The 19,751-nt window shown below is 37.1% G+C and overlaps 1 protein-coding gene across 3 annotated transcripts in view; it reads left to right on the top strand.

Annotated features, from left to right (window-relative positions):
* LOC6052563 (glutamine-dependent NAD(+) synthetase) overlaps window positions 1–12,372 on the top strand; it is a 228,601-nt gene extending 216,229 nt beyond the window's left edge. For all 3 annotated transcript variants that reach the window (XM_038260722.1, XM_038260717.1, XM_038260726.1), the window contains 3 exons: window positions 725–980; window positions 3,564–4,831; window positions 11,333–12,372. In XM_038260722.1, coding sequence (XP_038116650.1) covers window positions 725–980; window positions 3,564–4,831; window positions 11,333–12,071 — 2,263 coding nt within the window. In that variant the 3' untranslated portion in view covers window positions 12,072–12,372. The remainder of the gene's footprint in view (window positions 1–724; window positions 981–3,563; window positions 4,832–11,332) is intronic.
* Window positions 12,373–19,751: the final 7,379 nt, after the last annotated feature.

Here is a 19,751-nt window from a genome sequence, read left to right as displayed (position 1 = left end):
TCATTTAAAAAAATACAAAGAAAAGTCGATTTGCGGAATCGGTGAGAATAATTCTGTTATATTTGTAATTCGCTTTAAAAAAAATGCAGATGAGGGTTGAACAAATGGAAAATACGTACATCTAAGTAAACAAATTCCTATGACGCATTTCAATATAAATTCGAGAAACTTTCTCTTTTAAAACATTTGTTCAAACAAAATTGTCATTGCTTTTTAAGATAAAATCTGTTTCAAAACCATCTTAGACTCATTATTGTAAGATTTGCCAAGAAGTTCACGTTCAACTCACCTAAAAATGAAGCTCGTTCCGTTACTTTTCGGCGTTGCTAGTGTCTTGGCGTCCATTGTTTTGGCCACACCACCCACGATTTCGCAGGATGTCAAAAGCAGTGCCGTTGCCGCCGAGATTTCCCCCGAAGAGGCCTTTGGACTTTTAACCAACTTGTTCAAAAAGGTATCCGTCCCCGTTAGTAATGCTTTCAAAAAAATTAATCAAGCTGGTGCAAAGCTAAATGAAGTTACTTCGAAAATAAAACCATACGTCACAACAATGAAAAACATTACCGCAAACTTAGCCGTTCTTGGTCAATATGTTGGAAAGCGTCCAATCGCATCAACCATTAAAAATAAAGCTTGAACTGTACCAACTCTGATGTGGTCATAAAACGTCGTTTTTTATTAAAATATCACTGAAAAAAATCCTCTCTCCCAATTCATCTTCCAGTGGTTACAGCTGCGAGGACCACTTCCACGAGTCGGACACGTACCTGCACTCGTGGGAGATCCTGCTGGAGATCATGATGTCGCCGGTCTGCCAGAACATGCTGATCGACGTCGGGATGCCGGTGCAGCACCGGAACGTGGCGTACAACTGCCGGGTGGTGTTCCACAACAAGCGCATCCTGCTGATCCGCCCCAAGATGGTGATGTGCGACGACGGGAACTACCGCGAGACGCGCTGGTTTAGCTCGTGGACGAAGGTAAGGTGGTCAATTATTGTTTTTCATTTTTGAACTTTCATTTATTTCGCTTAAAATTTTGTAAGTTTTATTAATTTTCAAATGGATATTTTCATTTTCTAAAATTTTCAAAAAAAAATTAGAAAAGGAGGCACCATACCGTCATCAGGGGTGACATTGGGTCTGGAGGGTGAGGTCATACAAATTTCAGCATTTTTGTATGACCCATTCTCACCCCCAGACACAATGTCAACCCTGATGACGGTACTTGTCAAAATTCCTAGTCGCACATTTTTGTCACGAGTTGATTTTTTCCTATATTACCTCGAACACTTCGAACAGCGATTATTTTATAAATATTTGATTTGGATGAAACTTTGTGTGTACATTTTCTATGACCAGAGATGTCATTTTGCATCCTCGATTCTTTCATACAATTTTGGCAACCGTTCATACAAAATGGCTATTAAAATATCCAAAAATTAATATCTTGAGAACAAATTTTCTGATCGATGTGCGACAAAACGTTAAAGGACATAAGGACAAATAGACAAAAGGTCGAATGCCAAAATGTCGAATGACATAAGGTCGAATGGAAAAAGGTCGAATGAACAAAACGTCGAGCCTTGAACCTTGATTGTCGTAATATTTTTGTGAGTTTTTCCATTTTTTCAAAGATGAGCATTTCTTTTTAAAAAAATGGTATCTAATAAATTAGCGGTTCTTTTAAAAATAACTTTGACTTCTGAAATATTTTCAAAGTTTTTATTTTATTTTAAAAAACAGCTTATTCTTGTTTGTCACATAATTTTTGTGCGTTTTCCCATTCTTTCATAAGCAGTTCTTTGAAAAAAAAATGTTTGACTTGAGAGCACGAGCAAGTTAACGAAGGATGCAAAATGACATATCTAAACGTAAACAAAGCAGCATTTCGTGGCGATAGGAAATTTAAGAAATTTAAGAAATTTAAGAAATTTAAGAGATTTAAGAAATTTAAGAAATTTAAGAAATTTAAGAAATTTAAGAAATTTAAGAATTTAAGAAATTTAAGAAATTTAAGAAATTTAAGAAATTTAAGAAATTTAAGAAATTTAAGAAATTTAAGAAATTTAAGAAATTTAAGAAATTTAAGAAATTTAAGAAATTTAATAAATTTAAGAAATTTAAGAAATTTAAGAAATTTAAGAAATTTAAGAAATTTAAGAAATTTAAGAAATTTAAGAAATTTAAGAAATTTAAGAAATTTAAGAAATTTAAGAAATTTAAGAAATTTAAGAAATTTAAGAAATTTAAGAAATTTAAGAAATTTAAGAAATTTAAGAAATTTAAGAAATTTAAGAAATTTAAGAAATTTTAGAAATTTAAGAAATTTAAGAAATTTAAGAAATTTAAGAAATTTAAGAAATTTAAGAAATTGAGGAAATTTAAGAAAGAAATTTTAGAAATTTAAGAAATAAAAAAAATTCAAAGGAATTAAATAACCTTAAAAGTCAATTAATTTTTTTTAATATTGCTGCATATTTTTTTTTTTATTTTAAAGGCTTTTTGATTATTTCAAATATAAACAGTTTTGAAAAAAGAAAAAGTCTTGCTTCTTGGATATTCTTCATCTATCCTACTTTTGTCTATTCGACCATTTGTCCATTCGACCTTTGGCACCTTTGGCATTCGAACTTTTGTCAAACACTTAGCAAAATTTTTAATTGGACTGTTCGAACAAAAAATTAATTGCGCAAAATAACCTTTTGAAAATTTTTGATTTTTGCTATGTTTTAAGACCATAACAAATGATATCTTTTGAGCTATGGCACAAGTTGGTCAAAATAAATAAGCAGTGTTGCCAATTTTTCGGAAAGATCACAAATTCGACTTCGTCAGGCACATTTTTCGAAAGTCCCGAAATTTAAGCCAATTTAGTCCTTCAATTGAGTTTAAGCTGCGGATTTTATTTCACACAACAATAAAGCTTATTTTTCGAGAAAATAAAAGTTTTTGCCGGTTTGACCGTTTGCTTTGCACGTGGCAAGTTTTCAAATTCAAACCTAAATTGTTAGTCGAGTCATGAAATCAAAAAAAGGTGCTTATTTTTCATGTCAGGAAGCAAATCGTGTAACAGCTCAGTTTTCGATGACTCTGAATCCAAATCTGCCGTCTTGGATTGCTCATTCCCAGATATCCTGGAGTATTCTAGGGATCATATTCGAGTTCAGCGACCCCAAATTAGTTAAAAAAGGGCTGTCGGTTGCGTATAGAAAAGAATTTTTTGTTGGTTTTCGTAGCCAGTCGCCATATTGGACGCCATCTTGATTATCTCGGTTCACTTTGAGAATCTGCGAAAACAACCGGCAGATTCGGACATCACTTTAATTTTTCTATGCAACCGAGCCGACTACACACAGTAACAATAGCATACTTTTGGTAATAAAAAAAAGTTGTCCTTGAAGATTACCTCTTTTCCGATGTAATTTTTCCTAAATGCATAATAAATGAAGATAAAAAAAATGTAAATTTACATATTTTGCGACTATTACATGTATCAAAGACTAATATCTAAAGGAAGAGTAACTAACTTTCATATCTCTTCCCCCTCTCCCCTCACTCCAGGAACGCCAAACCGAGGACTACTACCTGCCGCGGATGATCGCCACCGCAACCGGCCAGCACACGGTTCCCATCGGGGATGCCGTAATCGCCACGCGCGACACCTGCCTGGGGTACGAGATCTGCGAGGAGCTGTGGAATCCGCGGAGCACCCACATCGACATGTCCCTGTCGGGGGTGGAGATCATCGTGAACAGCTCGGGGAGTTACATGCAGCTGCGGAAGGCGTACATTACGACGGATTTGATCCGGAACGCGAGCTTCAAGGCTGGCGGGATGTATTTGTTTAGTAATTTGAGGGGGTGTGACGGGCAGCGGGTTTACTTCAACGGGTGTTCGGCGATCGCGCTGAATGGACAGATTGTGGCGCGTGGGAAGCAGTTTGCGCTGGACGATGTGGAGGTTACGACGGCCACGGTGGATCTGGAGGACATCCGGTCGTACCGGTTGGCGATGCGGTCCCGCTGTACGGTTGCGGCGTCGACTCCGACTTATCCGCGAGTTGACGTGGACTTTGAACTGTCGCATCCCGGGGATCTGAACATGGTTCCGAACGGTCCGCTGGAGTGGATCTACCACAGTGCGGAGGAGGAGATCGCGCTGGGTCCGGCTTGCTGGCTGTGGGACTACCTGCGGCGTTCCGGCCAGGGTGGATTCTTCCTGCCGTTGAGTGGTGGCGTCGATTCCAGCAGCACCGCAATCATCGTTCACTCAATGTGCCGGCAGGTTGTCAAGTCGGTCCTGCTCGGTGATGTCCAAGTGCTGCACGACATCCGCAAGATCCTCGCCGATCCGGACTTTACCCCGGACAACCCTGCGGCCCTGTGTAACCGCCTGCTCGTGACCTGCTACATGGGCAGTGAAAACTCCAGCAAGGAAACGCGCCAACGAGCGACCACACTCTCCAACCAGATCGGAAGTTACCACCTGGAGATCAACATTGACGGAGCGGTCAGCGCGCTGCTGGCGATCTTCAACACCGTCACCGGAATGAGACCGCTGTTCAAAGCGAACGGAGGTTGCCCCCGGCAGAACCTCGCCCTGCAGAACATTCAGGCCCGAACGCGAATGGTTCTGTCGTACCTGTTTGCGCAGCTTATGCTGTGGGTTCGTAACCGGCCCGGGGGATTGCTGGTGCTGGGGTCGGCCAACGTGGACGAAGCGCTGCGCGGGTACATGACCAAGTACGACTGCTCGTCGGCGGACATCAATCCGATCGGGGGCATTTCGAAGACGGACTTGAAGCGGTTCCTGCTGTACGCGAAGGAGAAGTGAGTACTCAAAACATTTCAAGAGGTATAAATCGTCAACTTTATTGAACAAACACTCAAGCATTACATCTCACGAAACTCGCGGTTGATTTTGTTCAAACTTCTCTGGGCCATGCTAATGGTCTTTTCAACTTCCGTTGCGAATTCCGCAAGCTTGCCGGCGCCAAATTTAGCATCCGCGGTAAGTTCGACGAGCTTTGCCTTGAGCTGGCGGACTTCGTTCTGCAGGACGCGCAGAAGTTCCGGTTCGGGTTGGGTTTGAGCCAAGGCGGGAGTGGCCAGGGCGATGATGGCCACGAGGCCGACGGCGAGCAGTAGTAGGGACAGCTTCATCTTGGGTGTCGCGATTTGGTGTGTTCCTGGCGTGTTGACTTGAACTGATGAAGTACGAATGCGGTAGCATGGCTTTTTATACCAATTTCATACGGTGTGTAATGTTTGAACAGACAAGTGAACTATTGTTCGGATGTACTGCTGAAATTTTAGTGCGTATGGCAGGAAACTGTGCGACTGTGTCAATATTAAGCATCGGAAAATTTCCAATTCCATTTATGACAACAGCAGATCTTTATGCCGTATGGCTTGAAAATAAGCCATAATGTAATTTAATGATGCATACATACAGAACTTTTTTGAGAGAAACAGTAAATAACAAGTATATCAAACAAATTATCGGAAATTTCCGTTCCTGTTGCGGGAGTTTCAATGCATTAAAACAATGATTCTGTTATGTTGCTGTCGAATGTCGTTTTTTCATGTTTCGGGAAAAACATGTTATAAACAGAAACTTATGCACGTGATGTAAACAATGGCACAAATGGCACCAGAACGTACTGAGGATGTAAAATTTGAATTCCTGAGCCAAAATCAGTGTTGTTTGACATATCGGAAAGTGTACTTGTGAAATTACCGAAATTGGTCCATCGGAACCATTTTACGGATATTCCGGGTTGATGGCAGGGTAGCCAAATGGATCCAGATCGTACTGAGGATGTCAAATTTGAATTCCTGAGCCAAAATCAGTGTCGTTTGACATTTCAGAAGCGATATGTAGAATTCGACATCCGTTCCTGTGTAGTCGGTTCCGGAAGGGTGGCCAGTTCATATCCGTACGTCCGAGATCAAAGGAATATGCCTAATATGTCCAGAATAGGTCTTGGAGTAAATTGGGATGGTTTTTCTGAAGAATTTATTATACTAAACATGATTTGTAGATTGGGTTGCATACCCGGACAAAAACCTACCCCACTAGGTTCCGGAATAACTCCGTGACCAAGTGACCTATTCTGAATTTCTCTGTAGATTCTGAAAAAAGATATTTTTCCGGTTCTTTTGATGGGTGAACAAACTTATTTGGTCAAAAGAGGCCAAAGATACAGCATTTTTAAGGTTTTTTCGGTATCTCGCATCAGACGTTCGGGGGACATTCAATATCGGTTTTGGAGTGGCCAGTGGCCACCAAATTATTTTGGAGAACCATTTCTGGAACTAGAGCACAACAAATACTGCATCAAAAGATATTATGTTTGCATCGAAATTGCTTCTTTCAGTCGCGTTGCTTGGAGTCGCTTCTAGTCGCGTCCACTCTGGGACAAAAATCCAGTCGCGCGTTGTCGCGTATAGTCGCTTGGTCTGTCAAATTAGTCGCGTCGCTTGTAGCATCGCTTGTAGCGTCCACTCTGTAGGCACCCTAAGGGTTTTAATCACTTCATAGTCATTTAGGAGTCATACATACTTAAGGGGTCTCATACATGTAAATCGGCAAAAATTTCAGAGGTTGGTTTGAGCACACACTTAAACTTTTTTTAAATCTGTTTAAAGGGCATTAAAATAAATATTTTCAACTATTATCAAAATAAATTTGAAGACATTTGGTTGTATAATTGCCGAGATATAGATATTTGAATAGCATATTAGATAGCATATTAGATATTAGCAGTTTCAAAAAACGGGTGCCACGATATCTCAACACTGCTTTGACCAAATCGGCTCAAAATTTTGGCTAAGCCTCGTTAAGCCGGCCCTGTGTGCATGACGAAGCCCGATTTTCAAAAAAAAATATTTGAAAAAAAGATAAAAATATTTCTGTGTTTTTCATATAAAAAATCGTCAGTTTTTGATTTTTGTATTTTATAAAAATGCAAAATTTCTAAATCGGGCTTCGTCATGCATACGAAATATGTCTTGCAAGTCTTCACCTCAAATTTCAGCCAGTTTGGTCCATCCCATCTCGAGATATCATGGCACCCGTAAATCAACTCGGCGTTTAGAGAAAAACGCTCACAAAGTTTGACAGTTCGCTTTGCGCATGGCAAAATTTTGAGCGTAAATCATCTCTTACTCCGTTTAATCATGGAATATCTTCATGAAACTTTCAGGAGTGATTGAAAATCATCTTTTAAGTGGATTGAATAAATTTTCTGAAACATGAAATTTTGTGATTTTCTACATGTATGTAACCCCTTAAGCTCCACAATCACAAATAAGACAACGATTTATTTTCGTGGTTCTAATTCCTAAGATAAAATTTGAGTACTTACAGAAAATACGATATTTTGTAAAAAAAATTAGCATTTCCAAAAAAATCACTATTCAGAGAAAATTTTAGTGTTTTCAAAAAAAATATAATGGTTTGAGACAATTTCAATATTCTCAAAAAAAAACTATTTTGTTGAATTTTTAGTATTTCAAAAAATATGATTTTTGAGAAAATTTGAATATTTCCATATTTTGCTAAATTTGTGTATTTCCAAAAAAGAAAATGCGATATTTTGGTATAATTGTATTTTATATATTTATTGAATTTCATATTTTTAAAAAATTCTAGTATTATTTTGAGAAAATTTTAGTATTAGAAAATACATTTTTTTTAGAAAATATTATTATTTTTCCAAAAATACGCTTATACGCTGATGTTTCAAATACGACATTTTATGACAAAAATAAGACATGTTGTAAAATTTTTGATTCATTTAAGTGAATTCTAGCTGTGATTTTGTAAAATTCTATACAAAATATGGGTCGTTTGATACCCATTTTGCAAATAATCAAACATAACAGCATTAAAAAAAAAGTATTTTGTGAAAATTTAAGCATTTTGCAATGAAAACTGTATTGTAATGAAAATCTTTACACAATATTGTGTCGTTTGATAGCCAAATTGCAAATTGCAGGCCAAGGATTGATACCTAAGAGCATGCAATGACACTGACCTTGTTGCGTGCTCTTCGGTTGACGTCCACGTAAGGAACATCCTGGAAGGAGCGTAACTAACTACATCCGTAGTTCTGTTAGATCATCCGAATTATCTTGATCAGAACAGTATAGCTCTGGTTCCTTGCGAGTGTCCTATTTTCTTACCTCCACGTTGGCTTGGTTTTCATGATGACCTAGCTGGTGGCCTGTGGAAACGGATCGTAAACCTTTGACCACCGCGGGTCAGAGTCGAGACGGCAAAAAGAAAGGGACGCGACAATGTGGGAAAGGGAAGTAATTTGTGATTGTAGACGGTATTGTTTTGATTCGCAGTATGTTGAGTCAACTGCTGTGGATGTACCTGAAACATCGCACAACGGGGTTTCTCTTCTCTTCATTCTCAGCTACCACCTATCTCCTATTTTTATTTTGCTCTTCTGATTCCCAATTCTTCACTGATTCTTTTATTTAATATCCAACATTTGATTTTAATTTTACTAACTTTTGATTCTCTTATCTCTCAAAGATTTTCCACTCTTTTCTATCAATTTATACTGCTGTAACAAACTTTGCTTTGTTTGTTTGTTTGTTTGTTTGTTTTTTTTTTTTTTTTTCCTTAAAAATATACTTTTCCTTAATGTACTAGTAATATCAAGTCTATTTATCATTTGCCTAATCTTTTTTGATTTTATTGCGAATTTATTTGTTTGAATAATTCTTTATCTGTCCTATAAATTATCATTACTATAATCTAAGCTTGTTTTGTATCTCTTTTTATTAACTATTGTCTAATTTTACATCTAATACATCTAGCTTCTCATTTTTATTCTTCAAAATACGCTCATCATTCTCTTACTATTGATACTTGATTTTTATAAAATAAATTATCTTTTACTGTCAATTGTTTTCTATCGTCACCCTTTTTTTCAAACAAGTGAGGTTTGAGCCCTTACTCAATTTATGGAATGGTTAAAGGATTAACACAAATATTACTATTGTATTTTTGGTAAACTTTTATTACATGCTTAGGACCAAAAATTGTAACAAAACACCGCGACAAAAGAAATAGCAACAGATAAACAGACTCAACAATAGGGAAGATTTCAGGAGAAAACAATACACAGTAAATAACAATAAGTTTTTGAATTCAAACTAAAAATAAAACAGTTTTTGCTTTAATGAAAGTTGATAGGCACACTATAAATGGTTAGGCGCTTATACTTACATCAAACCCTACTTAATGTACCACCCCCGGCCGAGTTAAAATGCGTAACCGGAAAGAAGGTGTGCATGCCTGGCACGAACACTCAAAGCGTGTTCTAGCGTGCTGCTCGTACTGACTCAGAGCAAGGGTGAGATGTAGGTGTAAGGGCAGTGCGTGTTCGTCGGGAACCTAGTGCATAAGATCGGTCAAGGCCCGTTCTTACACTGAAAATTGCGAATTGCGAGTTTGATAGCCAAATTGCAAATTTTGAAAATGTCAGTATTATGAAAAATACATTTTCTATCGTTGGCTCCTACATACAAATCGGTTTTTATGTTTGTAGCTTTCCTCACCAAATTGAGGAAAAAAGATTTTTTTTAAATTTGCCGATTTCTCAGAAATAACGTGACATTTTTGCAATCTATTTGAAGCAATTTACACGTTATATCAAGATGTAGATCTTGAAGCGCTTTATGAAGCATTCAAAAATATTTTTTTGGTTCAAGAGAAATTGACGCAACAAATAGCGTACCGCCTCGTCATAGAAAGAGGTTTCTCTGTAAAAAAAACCTTGCTTAATCCACCTTAAGGTTGTTGGTGCCTTCCTCACATTAATATACTCTTGATACACCCAAAGGAAAAATATATCTCAAAATCTGCAACATTGGATTTGCTGCAGAAAATGTCATATTTTATAACATTTTTTGCAGCAAGCCCGTAGATCATTTTTGCCCGCGTGTAAAAATTTCAGCGATCTGCAGTTCTCACCAACACATATAAAGCTGGCCCGTCTCCGAGCAACACTCCAAAGAGAAGCATATGTTGGTGCTCTTTCACTCACTTTTCATCAAGCGTCCATGGCGCGGTGGTAGCGTGTCGGATCAATAACCAAGAAGTTGGTGGTTCAATCCTCGTTCTACTAAGTGTTTTTGTGAAATACAACCAAAAAGCCGTCAGTAATGTCGATAATTGTCGGTAACGGGCAAAAATGTCATACTCCTATATCGCAAAAAATGCATGAGGACAGATTTCATGCAGATTCTGATATACTTTCATGCCGCCATGCATCACAATCATGCGACTGCCAGTTGGGTGTAGGGTTGTTAGATTTTCATCCTTTCGCACTCATTGGAAAGGTCTTTTGATTACACAACCAACGATGGGGACCAATGATGAGGACATCATTTTCATCAAAATTTCTGAGATTCGGCTACAAAAAAGATGGGAAATGAACACTTAAGTGCTCATAACTTTTGATAGGGTTATCAGATCTTCAATCTCTTGGACGCGATGGAAAGGTCTTTTGATTACCTATCCAACGATGGGTTGCATGATAGAACCTTACAATGTTTTCATCAAAATATTTGAGATCCGGCCTCAAAAAGTGTATAAATAACACTTAAGTACTCATAACTTTTGATGAGCTTGTCAGATCTCCAATCTTTTCAACGCGTTGGAAAGGTCTTTCAAATACCTTTCTATCAATTTGTGTGTGTGTGTGTGTGTGGTCCAATCCAATACCCGCTGGCCGGCAGCGAAATTATGGGAAAGTATAGTTTGTATCAGACTTGGGTTATGCTGATACAGCTTATCTCAGTCCCGGGTATTAGGTGGTGTTAGCCCTCGCGCTGCTTCCAGTGACCCATTTCAGAATGACAGAGCTCCTTGCGGTCCAATTCCGAGGTCACTGGGCATTGTCTGGCCCCGCCTAAAGATAAAGCAAGAACCAGACGGGTCCTCGATCTATCTTTAAACTTCCAATCCCATCAGGCAAAACAGGGATCGGCGCGTATTTAGTAAATTGCTAGCAAAAATATGTCAGGTTTCAAAATGTCCAATATGGACTGATCTCACCAAATTCGCGAAGCAGCTGCCTCTAGTTTTCCTTATATGATGATGATGGCCAGGTCCAGTCACGACGTTTTCCATACGCAACGCAGATTCACAATATGTTCAAATACCTTTCTATCAATTTCATACAAAACCCACCCTTTTTACAATCTTCCGAAGTTTAGCTAAAATCGTTTTTTGTTTAGCATAACTTTTGAAATACTACTTTTGTGTGTTATAATTTACTAATTCTGCCTTTCCCAACCCCCTAGATTCAGCATCCCGATCGTGGCGGAAATCGTGACCGCTCCGCCCACCGCCGAGCTCGAGCCCCTCCACGGTGACGGCGCGCTCGCCCAAACCGACGAGCAGGACATGGGCATGACGTACGCCGAGCTCAGCCAGTTCGGTCGCCTGCGCAAGCAAGCCTACTGCGGTCCGTACAGCATGTTCTGCAAGCTGGTGTCGACGTGGCGCGATTGCTGCACGCCGCGCGAGATCGCCGACAAGGTGAAGCACTTTTTCCGCTGCTACGCCATCAACCGGCACAAGATGACGGTGCTGACGCCGGCGTACCACGCCGAATCGTACAGCCCCGACGATAACCGGTTCGACCACCGGCCGTTCCTGTACCGCGCCAACTGGAGCTGGCAGTTCAAGTGCATCGACGAGGAGCTGGAGCGGATCCAGAGTCCGTTGCCGCCGCCACCGTCGTCGCTGCCGGCCGACGACCAGAAGTCGGTTTGCTCGTCGAACGCGCAGGACTCGCCCGGGTCGGGCCACAAGGACAACTCGCCGGTGTTCTTCCCGCCGGAGGGGCCGGGAGGTGGTGGGATGACCAGCGCTGGGAGTGCCCACCAGCTCAACAACCATCACGGATCGTACGGTGGGGGGGTTGGGGGAGGCCACGAGGCGCTCAAGCTGACCAAGTCGCACAGCAGCGGAGGCTACTCGAAGATGCACTCGAGCGTGATGGGGAAGATTAAGGATCGGACCGGGGTGCCGGTTTAAGGGGGAGGAGGAGGAGTGGAGTCTTAAAAATGGTGTCTTTCAAGTAAAAGGTGAGTTGGAGGAGGATGCACAATGACCGTAAAAATGGTGTAGCACAAATAGTTGTAGGTTGGAACATCCTCGTGGATAGCTTAGTAGGGAAATTAATCAACCGAAAAAAAAGTTAGATAAAAAGGAAATTTTCAACGATATAAAAACAGATATTCTAAAACAAACTTTGTGCGGCTCTCAACCTGGCAAAAATTATACTGAAGTTAGGACAAATATGTACACTAACAGAACTTTAAATCACTGCACTTAATTACACGTTTTACCAAGGCTCTGTGATGAAAGAGACCACGCATGTCTGTGCGATCGGTTTTGTCGCGCTGGAGCAACGTGGCACCGATATCTGATAGCGCTGCATGAGCATGGGTTGATTGTTGTGAACAATTCGCATTCGCTTAGTAAAGTGCTGAGCATAACTATTGATAATGACGATTTTTTATGCCACATTTACAGTTCTTCTTGGTGTGTTTTTTATTTTAAGATTAAATGTAATTTTGTATTATGTAATCCTGCTTTACATCCTCCTATCTATTACTTGTTTGTAATTCTGAATTACAAAAATCTGAATGGTGTAACTCTGTAATTAGTGATTTCCTGTCCAGTTATTTTTTCTGCACTACAATTTTTCACACGCAACTTGTTGAACAATTTTGATACTTATTATTTTGATTAAGGTTCTACTTTTACTCACACTTCATTTTAGATTTTTTTTCAACATTTGAATTTGATTCATTGATTTTTTTAACATCGCTGTTTGAATGATTTTAAATTTTTGTCACAAACACACTGAACTAATTAAATTTTGAATAGAATTTCGGATTTTCAAAATTTGATCACTTTCAATTTAGATATTTGATGGTAATCCGGGAAACGTAATTTTCCTATGTCCTCCTCGTCAGCAGGTGATGAAGTCCACGTCGCGCAGTGCTCCTGAACTCAGATCCTAGTTTTTCGCAAGTTATGATTTTCGGAAGGTTTTTTTTTTACAAAAAAAAGGTGTTCACACTTTCGCAAGACATTCTAGATTGATTTATTCAATGCTAAAATAAAGTACTCGAGGTACCTCGTGGTGTCCGTTCTGCTGATGGTGCATCTCGCCGGAAGCATATCGTCGCTCGTTACCGGGTGGCTCGATCGGTAACTGCTCCTGAGATTAACGAACCTGAGATTTTCCGTTTGCTTAATATCTTTTCGTTTAATATTTTTACTTATGCTATTTATTATTTGTTCTAATTTGTCTGATAAAAATTTGAGGTTCATGAGAATATTAAATGAAAGCAAATCTGAATTTCAAATTCAACTAAATTTATGGCTTCTTTCGCTTTTAGTAAGAATTCTTTAATTTTTAAATGGAGGTTTCTGTTTATTTTTTTATTATTTGTCAAAGCAATAATTGAAGAATTTATCAATCTTAAATCGTCAGCATCTGGGCTTCCTCCTATTGTTTTCCAGAAGGTACCTAACCCATCCCAACGTTGTTGTCTACTGTTATGCAATATATGCAGAAATTTATCAGTTTGTTTGTTATAGTTAGGGGGTTGTTGCTTAGGGATATCAGCCGCACTGTCAGTTTTTTTCCCCTTTGAGTTTTTGAGAATTTTATGGTCACCAGAAAGATCTTCTCTTCTGTTTCCTTTCAGTTTTCTACAATCCTAGGTCTTATAACGTTATTTACGAATGCTATTCGTTTTTTTGTAATCCAGTATTACACTTCTTTTGAGATTGATTGTAATTGTGGATTATGTAATCCTGCATTATATTGTTTGTTATTCCGAATTACAAAAATCTGAATGGTGTAACTCTGTTATTTGTGATTACATGTCCAGAACTTGTTGAACAATTTTGATAATTATAATTCTGAATAAGATTCTAGTTCTGTATTTTCAAAAATTGATCACTTTTAATTTTGATATTTGGTGTTATTCCGGGTAACGTAATTTTCCCATGTCCTCCTCATCAGCAAGTGATGAAGACCACGGCGTGGAGTGCTCCTGAACTCAGACTTGATTTTTTAGTGATATGCACTCGATGGTATCACGGCTCTTGTTGAAGTATCCAGCGGATAACGTAGGTTCATCTTCTCCGACCGGTGGTTGCTTCACCGGCGATTTATTACAAGTTGGATATCTTTTTTCGATTTTTTATCTGGTGGTATGTATTTGTTAATTAAATTGATATTTATTGGGGATTCAACATGTGCTGCAATTGCTTAAATATTTCCTGATGTTGTGATATCTATTTCCTGAAAGTTAAATTGTTATTAATTCCTATTATCACACCGCCTGCTGCTCTTGCTCCGGTGGTTCTTTGATTATGGTTAATTTGGAAACCATGGCGTGGCCAAAGACCAGACAGTTGAAACAACGAGTTTTGATAAAATTAAATGTAATGTTTCTTTCACTCAGGGGGTTGGAGGAGTTGTAGGTCACCAAGAAAGAAATTTTTGTTTGTGTTTCCTTGCCCTCCACTTTTTTGATAAATCTTTTCACTTTGTCGATGCTGTTGTGGGTTTTTTTATTTTCAGTTCTTCCAGGATCTCTTCGTCAGATAATCCCTTGAGCTCATACGTTAAGAAGATGTTTTTCGACGTATTTTTGGTTAAGTGAGTTAAGGTACAATCCCTCCGGGACTCTTCAATGAAGATAAGTCACGAGGTGGATTGTTTGCTTGTCTAAGTCCGAATGAATTTATTGACGCCAAATTAATTATTGCTTGCTCGTCTTCCTTGTTACATTACACCACGTCGTGGCAGCCGTGGCAGCGTGACAATTCTGGTTGTAGCGTTGGAGTCGATGACGACGTAGCGCGTTCTGTAACTAGGGTATACTTCTTTGAAGAATTTTGGAAAAAAAAGATTGCAAATTTCTTTAGAGTTATTGCCTACATTTTCGTCTAGTTGCATTTGCGATGGAAAGTTACAACTTTTGGATTTTGTTTTTACTGAAGAGATTTTTGGAGCAGACTTAATTTTCCCAAAGAGGTTCTCAATCTTTTTCTAGGCTGGTACCCCCTGCCATGTAAATCAAGTAGGCCCGGTACCCCCGTTGAGAGTCGTTGAGTTAGTGGATAAATGGTCTAAAAATGAATTTCTTGGGTTTTTGACAAGATTAAATTGGAAAAGTCCATAATTTGCAATGTTGTCAAAGTGAAAATACAATATTTCATTTTCCCCAATGACTGCGAGAAGAATTGCTTCATTTTCTTAGTCAGATATAAATTTGGCTTTGTGGCTTTGGTTGAAGTCTCCATAATTATGAAGGTTTATTTCAGTTCCATTTTTGATGAAATTACTTCTACTGTTAATAAAAAAATAGTTCGTAATATTGTTTATTGGCATAGTCTGGTGTGAAACATCGCCTGCTATAGTTGAGCAATTCTCTCAGTCATTCGATTTTTTTTGTATTTTTTAATCCGACTGAAACTTTTTTGGTGCCTTCAGTATGCCCAAAGAAGCCATTTTGCATCATTAGTTTGTCCATATAATTTTCCATACAAATTTGGCAGCTGGCCATACAAAAATGATGTATGAAAATTCAAAAATCTGTATCTTTGAAGGAATTTTTTAATCGATTTGGTGTCTTCGGCAAAGTTGTAGGTATAGATATGGACTACACTGAAAAAAAAAATAATGCACGGTAATAAAATTTTTGGTGATTTTTTATTTAATTTTTTGTCACTAAAACTTGATTTGCAAAAAAACACTATTTTTATTTTTTTTTATTTTTTGATATATTTTAGAGGACACCAAATGCCAACTTTTCAGAAATTTCCAGGTTGTGCAAAAAGTCTTTGAGCGAGTTATGAATTTTTGAATCAATACTGATTTTTTCAAAAAATCGAAAAATTGATCGCAAAAAAATTTTTAATTTCATTTTTCGATGTAAAATTAAACTTACAATCAAAAAGTACTCTAGTGAAATTTTGATAAAGTGCACCGTTTTCAAGTTAAATCCAATTTTAGGTGACTTTTTTTGAAAATAGTCGCAGTTTTCCATTTTTTTAAATTAGTGCACATGTTTGCCCACTTTTGAAAAAAATATTTTTGAAAAGCTGAGAAAATTCTCTTTATTTTGCATCTTTGAACTTTGTTGATACGACCCTTAGTTGCTGAGATATTCCGATGCAAAGGTATAAAAACAGGAAAATTGATGTTTTCTAAGTCTTACCCAAACAACCTACCATTTTCTAATGTCGATATCTCAGCAACTAATGGTCCGATTTACAATGTTAAAATATGAAACATTCGTGAAATTTTTCGATCTTTTCGAAAAAAATATTTCCAAAATTTTTAAACCAAAACTAACATTTCAAAAGGGCCAAACATTCAGTATTACGCCAAAATAAAGAGAATTTTCTCAGCTTTTCAAAAATATTTTTTTCAAAAGTGGGCAAACATGTGCACTAATTTAAAAAAATGAAAAACTGCGACTATTTTCAAAAAAAAAGTCACCTAAAATTGGATTTAACTTGAAAACGGTGCACTTTATCAAAATTTCAATACAGTTCTTTTTGATTTCAAACTGGATTTTACATCGAAAAATGAAGTTGAAAAATTTTTGCGACCAATTTTTCGATTTTTAAAAAAAATCAGTATTGATTCAAAAATTCATAACTCGCTCAATGATTTTTTGCACAACCTGGAAATTTCTGAAAAGTTGGCATTTGATGTCCTCTAAAACATATTAAAAAATAAAAAATAAATTAAAAATAGTATTTTTTGCAAATCAAGTTTTAGTGACAAAAAGTGAAATTAAAAATCACCAATTTTTTTTTACCGTGGATCATTTTTTTCAGTGTAGTCCATATCCATAACTTTGCCGAAGACATCAAATCGATCAAAAAATTCCTTCAAAAGTTACAGATTTTTGAATTTTCATACATCATTTTTGTATGGCCAGCTGCCAAATTTGTATGGAAAATTATATGGACAAACTAATGATGCAAAATGGCTTCTTTGGGCATACCGAAAGCACCAAAAAAGTTTCAGTCGGATTAAAAAATACAAAAATTAAAATTTAAGAAAAAAAGACCGATTTTGTAGAGAATTGCTCAGTTGCTTTTTCCCAGACCTGTTTAAATTGGAAGTGGTTTTCGGTCTCAATTTCCTTTGGATTAAGATTGCCTTTGATGGCTAAGAGAACGCCGCCTCCTGACTTTTTCTGACTTAGACTTAAATTACAAAGTAATTATTTCCCAACATTCTTCAGAGCGGACGCTTTCGTCCCAGTTAGTTTTAGTTCCAAGAATTGTGTCAAAAAAATGTGAAAAAAAGTATAAAGAAATTTTTCTTATTTTGCTTGGGCTTTTCATGCGATTGAAATTCTGACAATAAATAAGAATAGTCCGCTCAATAGAATCGGTATACAAGTTTCAAAACGGACATCACCTTACGGATTTCTTAGGGATGATAAAGATAGGGTATGCCGGGTGTCTTCTCCTGTAGAGTAGAAAACTAAGGAAAAACAGGGCTACTCCCCCAACAATGACCTATTCAGCCAGGTCATTGAGTCCGTTTTCAGCTGTAGAGATTCAATGTCTCTTCGAGATCCAACTCCAGTAGATGTCTCATGCTGAGATTGACCATACTGTGTCGTGGAACGTTATCTTGACTCCATCCGGTGGGATTTTCAATCGTTCACCGGATAGAACTTGTGGTCTCTTGAGGTATGTCTCATGGATGAGAAACAAACCTGAGATTTTCCGTTCTGGGTTTCCACAATCCGTGGCGAATCCGTAAGAAATCAATTTCTGTTTTGCTTAATATCTTTTCGTTCAAAATGTTTACTTTTGCTATCTATTATTTGTGCTAATTTGTCTGATTAAAATTTGAGGTTCATTAGAATATTAATTGATAGCAAATTACTATATTTATGGCTTCTTTCGTTTTAAGTAAGGATTCTTAGATTTGTAAATAGAGGTCTCTGTTTACATTATTATTGTTTGTCAATGCATTATTTGAAGAATTTACCTTTAATTGAAATTCAAACGGTGTAATCAACGTTAGTTAATCTCAAATTACAAACCACATCCCATCTTACAAAATTATTACATGATGCTGAGTCAAAATCTGTGAATTATCTTTAAAAATGACGTTTCATGTCTCATTTTGAATTTATTTGGAATTTGATGTCGAATTTTTTTTAAGCCTGTTAAAAGTATTATTTGCAGTATTCGAGTTACGAACGGGGGCCCCGGGAAGCGGGCCATGGTGGCTGCTTCCCGGCCCGTGGGAAGGTTCGGATGATTAACTTCAGCACTGCACACTGGTTGAAGGATGAAACTTGACTAATCTATTATTGAGCAATTCTCTGAGATTTCGGTCATTCGATTTTTTTGTACATATATTTTAATCCGGCTGAAACTTTTTTGGTGCCTTCGGTATGCCCAAAGAAGCCATTTTGCATCATTAGTTTGTCCATATAATTTTCCATACAAATTTGGCAGCTTGTCCATACAAAAATGATATGTGAAAATTCAAAAATCTGTATCTTTTGAAGGAATTTTTTCATCGATTTGGTGTCTTCGGCAAAGTTGTAGGTATGGATATGGACTACACTGAACAAAATGATACACGGTGAAAAAAAAATTTGGTGATTTTTAATTTAACTTTTTGTCACTAAAACTTAATTTGCAAAAAAACAATATTTTTATTTTTTTTCATTTTTTGATATGTTTTAGAGGACATAAAATGCCAACTTTTCAGAAATTTCCAGAATGGGCAAAAAATCTTTGACCCATCTATGACTTTTTGAATCAATACAGATTTTTTTTCAAAAAATCGAAATATTGGTCGCAAAAATTTTTCAACTTCATTTTTGATGTAAAATCGAATTTGCAATCAAAAAGTACTTTAGTGAATTTTTGATAAAGTGCACCGTTTCCAAGTTATAACCACTTTTAGGTAACTTTTTTGAAAATAGTCGCAGTTTTTCATTTTTTTAAATAGTGCCCATGTTTGCCCACTATTGAAAAAAATATTTTTGAAAAGTTGAGAAAATTCTCTATATTTTGCTTTTTCGGACTTTGTTGATACGACACTTAGTTGCTGAGATATAGTCATGCAAAGGTTAAAAAACAGGAAAATTGATGTTTTCTAAGTCTCACCCAAACAACCCACCATTTTCTAATGTCGATATCTCAGCAACTATAGGTCCGATCTACAATGTTAAAATATGAAACATTCATGAAATTTTCCGATCTTTTCGAAAAGAAATACTTTCAAAAAATTAAAATCAAGACTAACATTTCAAATGGGCGTAATATTGAATGTTTGGGTGAGACTTCGAAAACATCAATTTTCTTGTTTTTTATCCTTTGCATGGCAATATCTCAGCAACTATGGGTCGTATCAACAAAGTCTGAAAAAACAAAATATAGAGAATTTTCTCAGCTTTTCAAAAATATTTTTTTCAAAGGTGGGCAAACATGGGCACCAATTTTAAAAAATGAAAAACTGCGACTATTTTCAAAAAAGTTACCTAAAAATGGCTATAACTTGAAAACGGTGCACTTTATCAAAAATTCAATTAGTACTTTTTTATTGCAAATTCCATTTTACATTGAAAAATGAAGTTGAAAAATTTTTGCGACCAATATTCGATTTTTTGAAAGAATCTGTATTGATTCAAAAAA

This window comes from Culex quinquefasciatus, chromosome 1 (genome assembly GCF_015732765.1).
Source record: "Culex quinquefasciatus strain JHB chromosome 1, VPISU_Cqui_1.0_pri_paternal, whole genome shotgun sequence".
Lineage (NCBI taxonomy): Eukaryota > Metazoa > Arthropoda > Insecta > Diptera > Culicidae > Culex > Culex quinquefasciatus.
The sequence above is the reverse complement of the archived record's forward strand: the minus strand, read 5'-3'. Positions and strand labels throughout refer to the sequence as shown.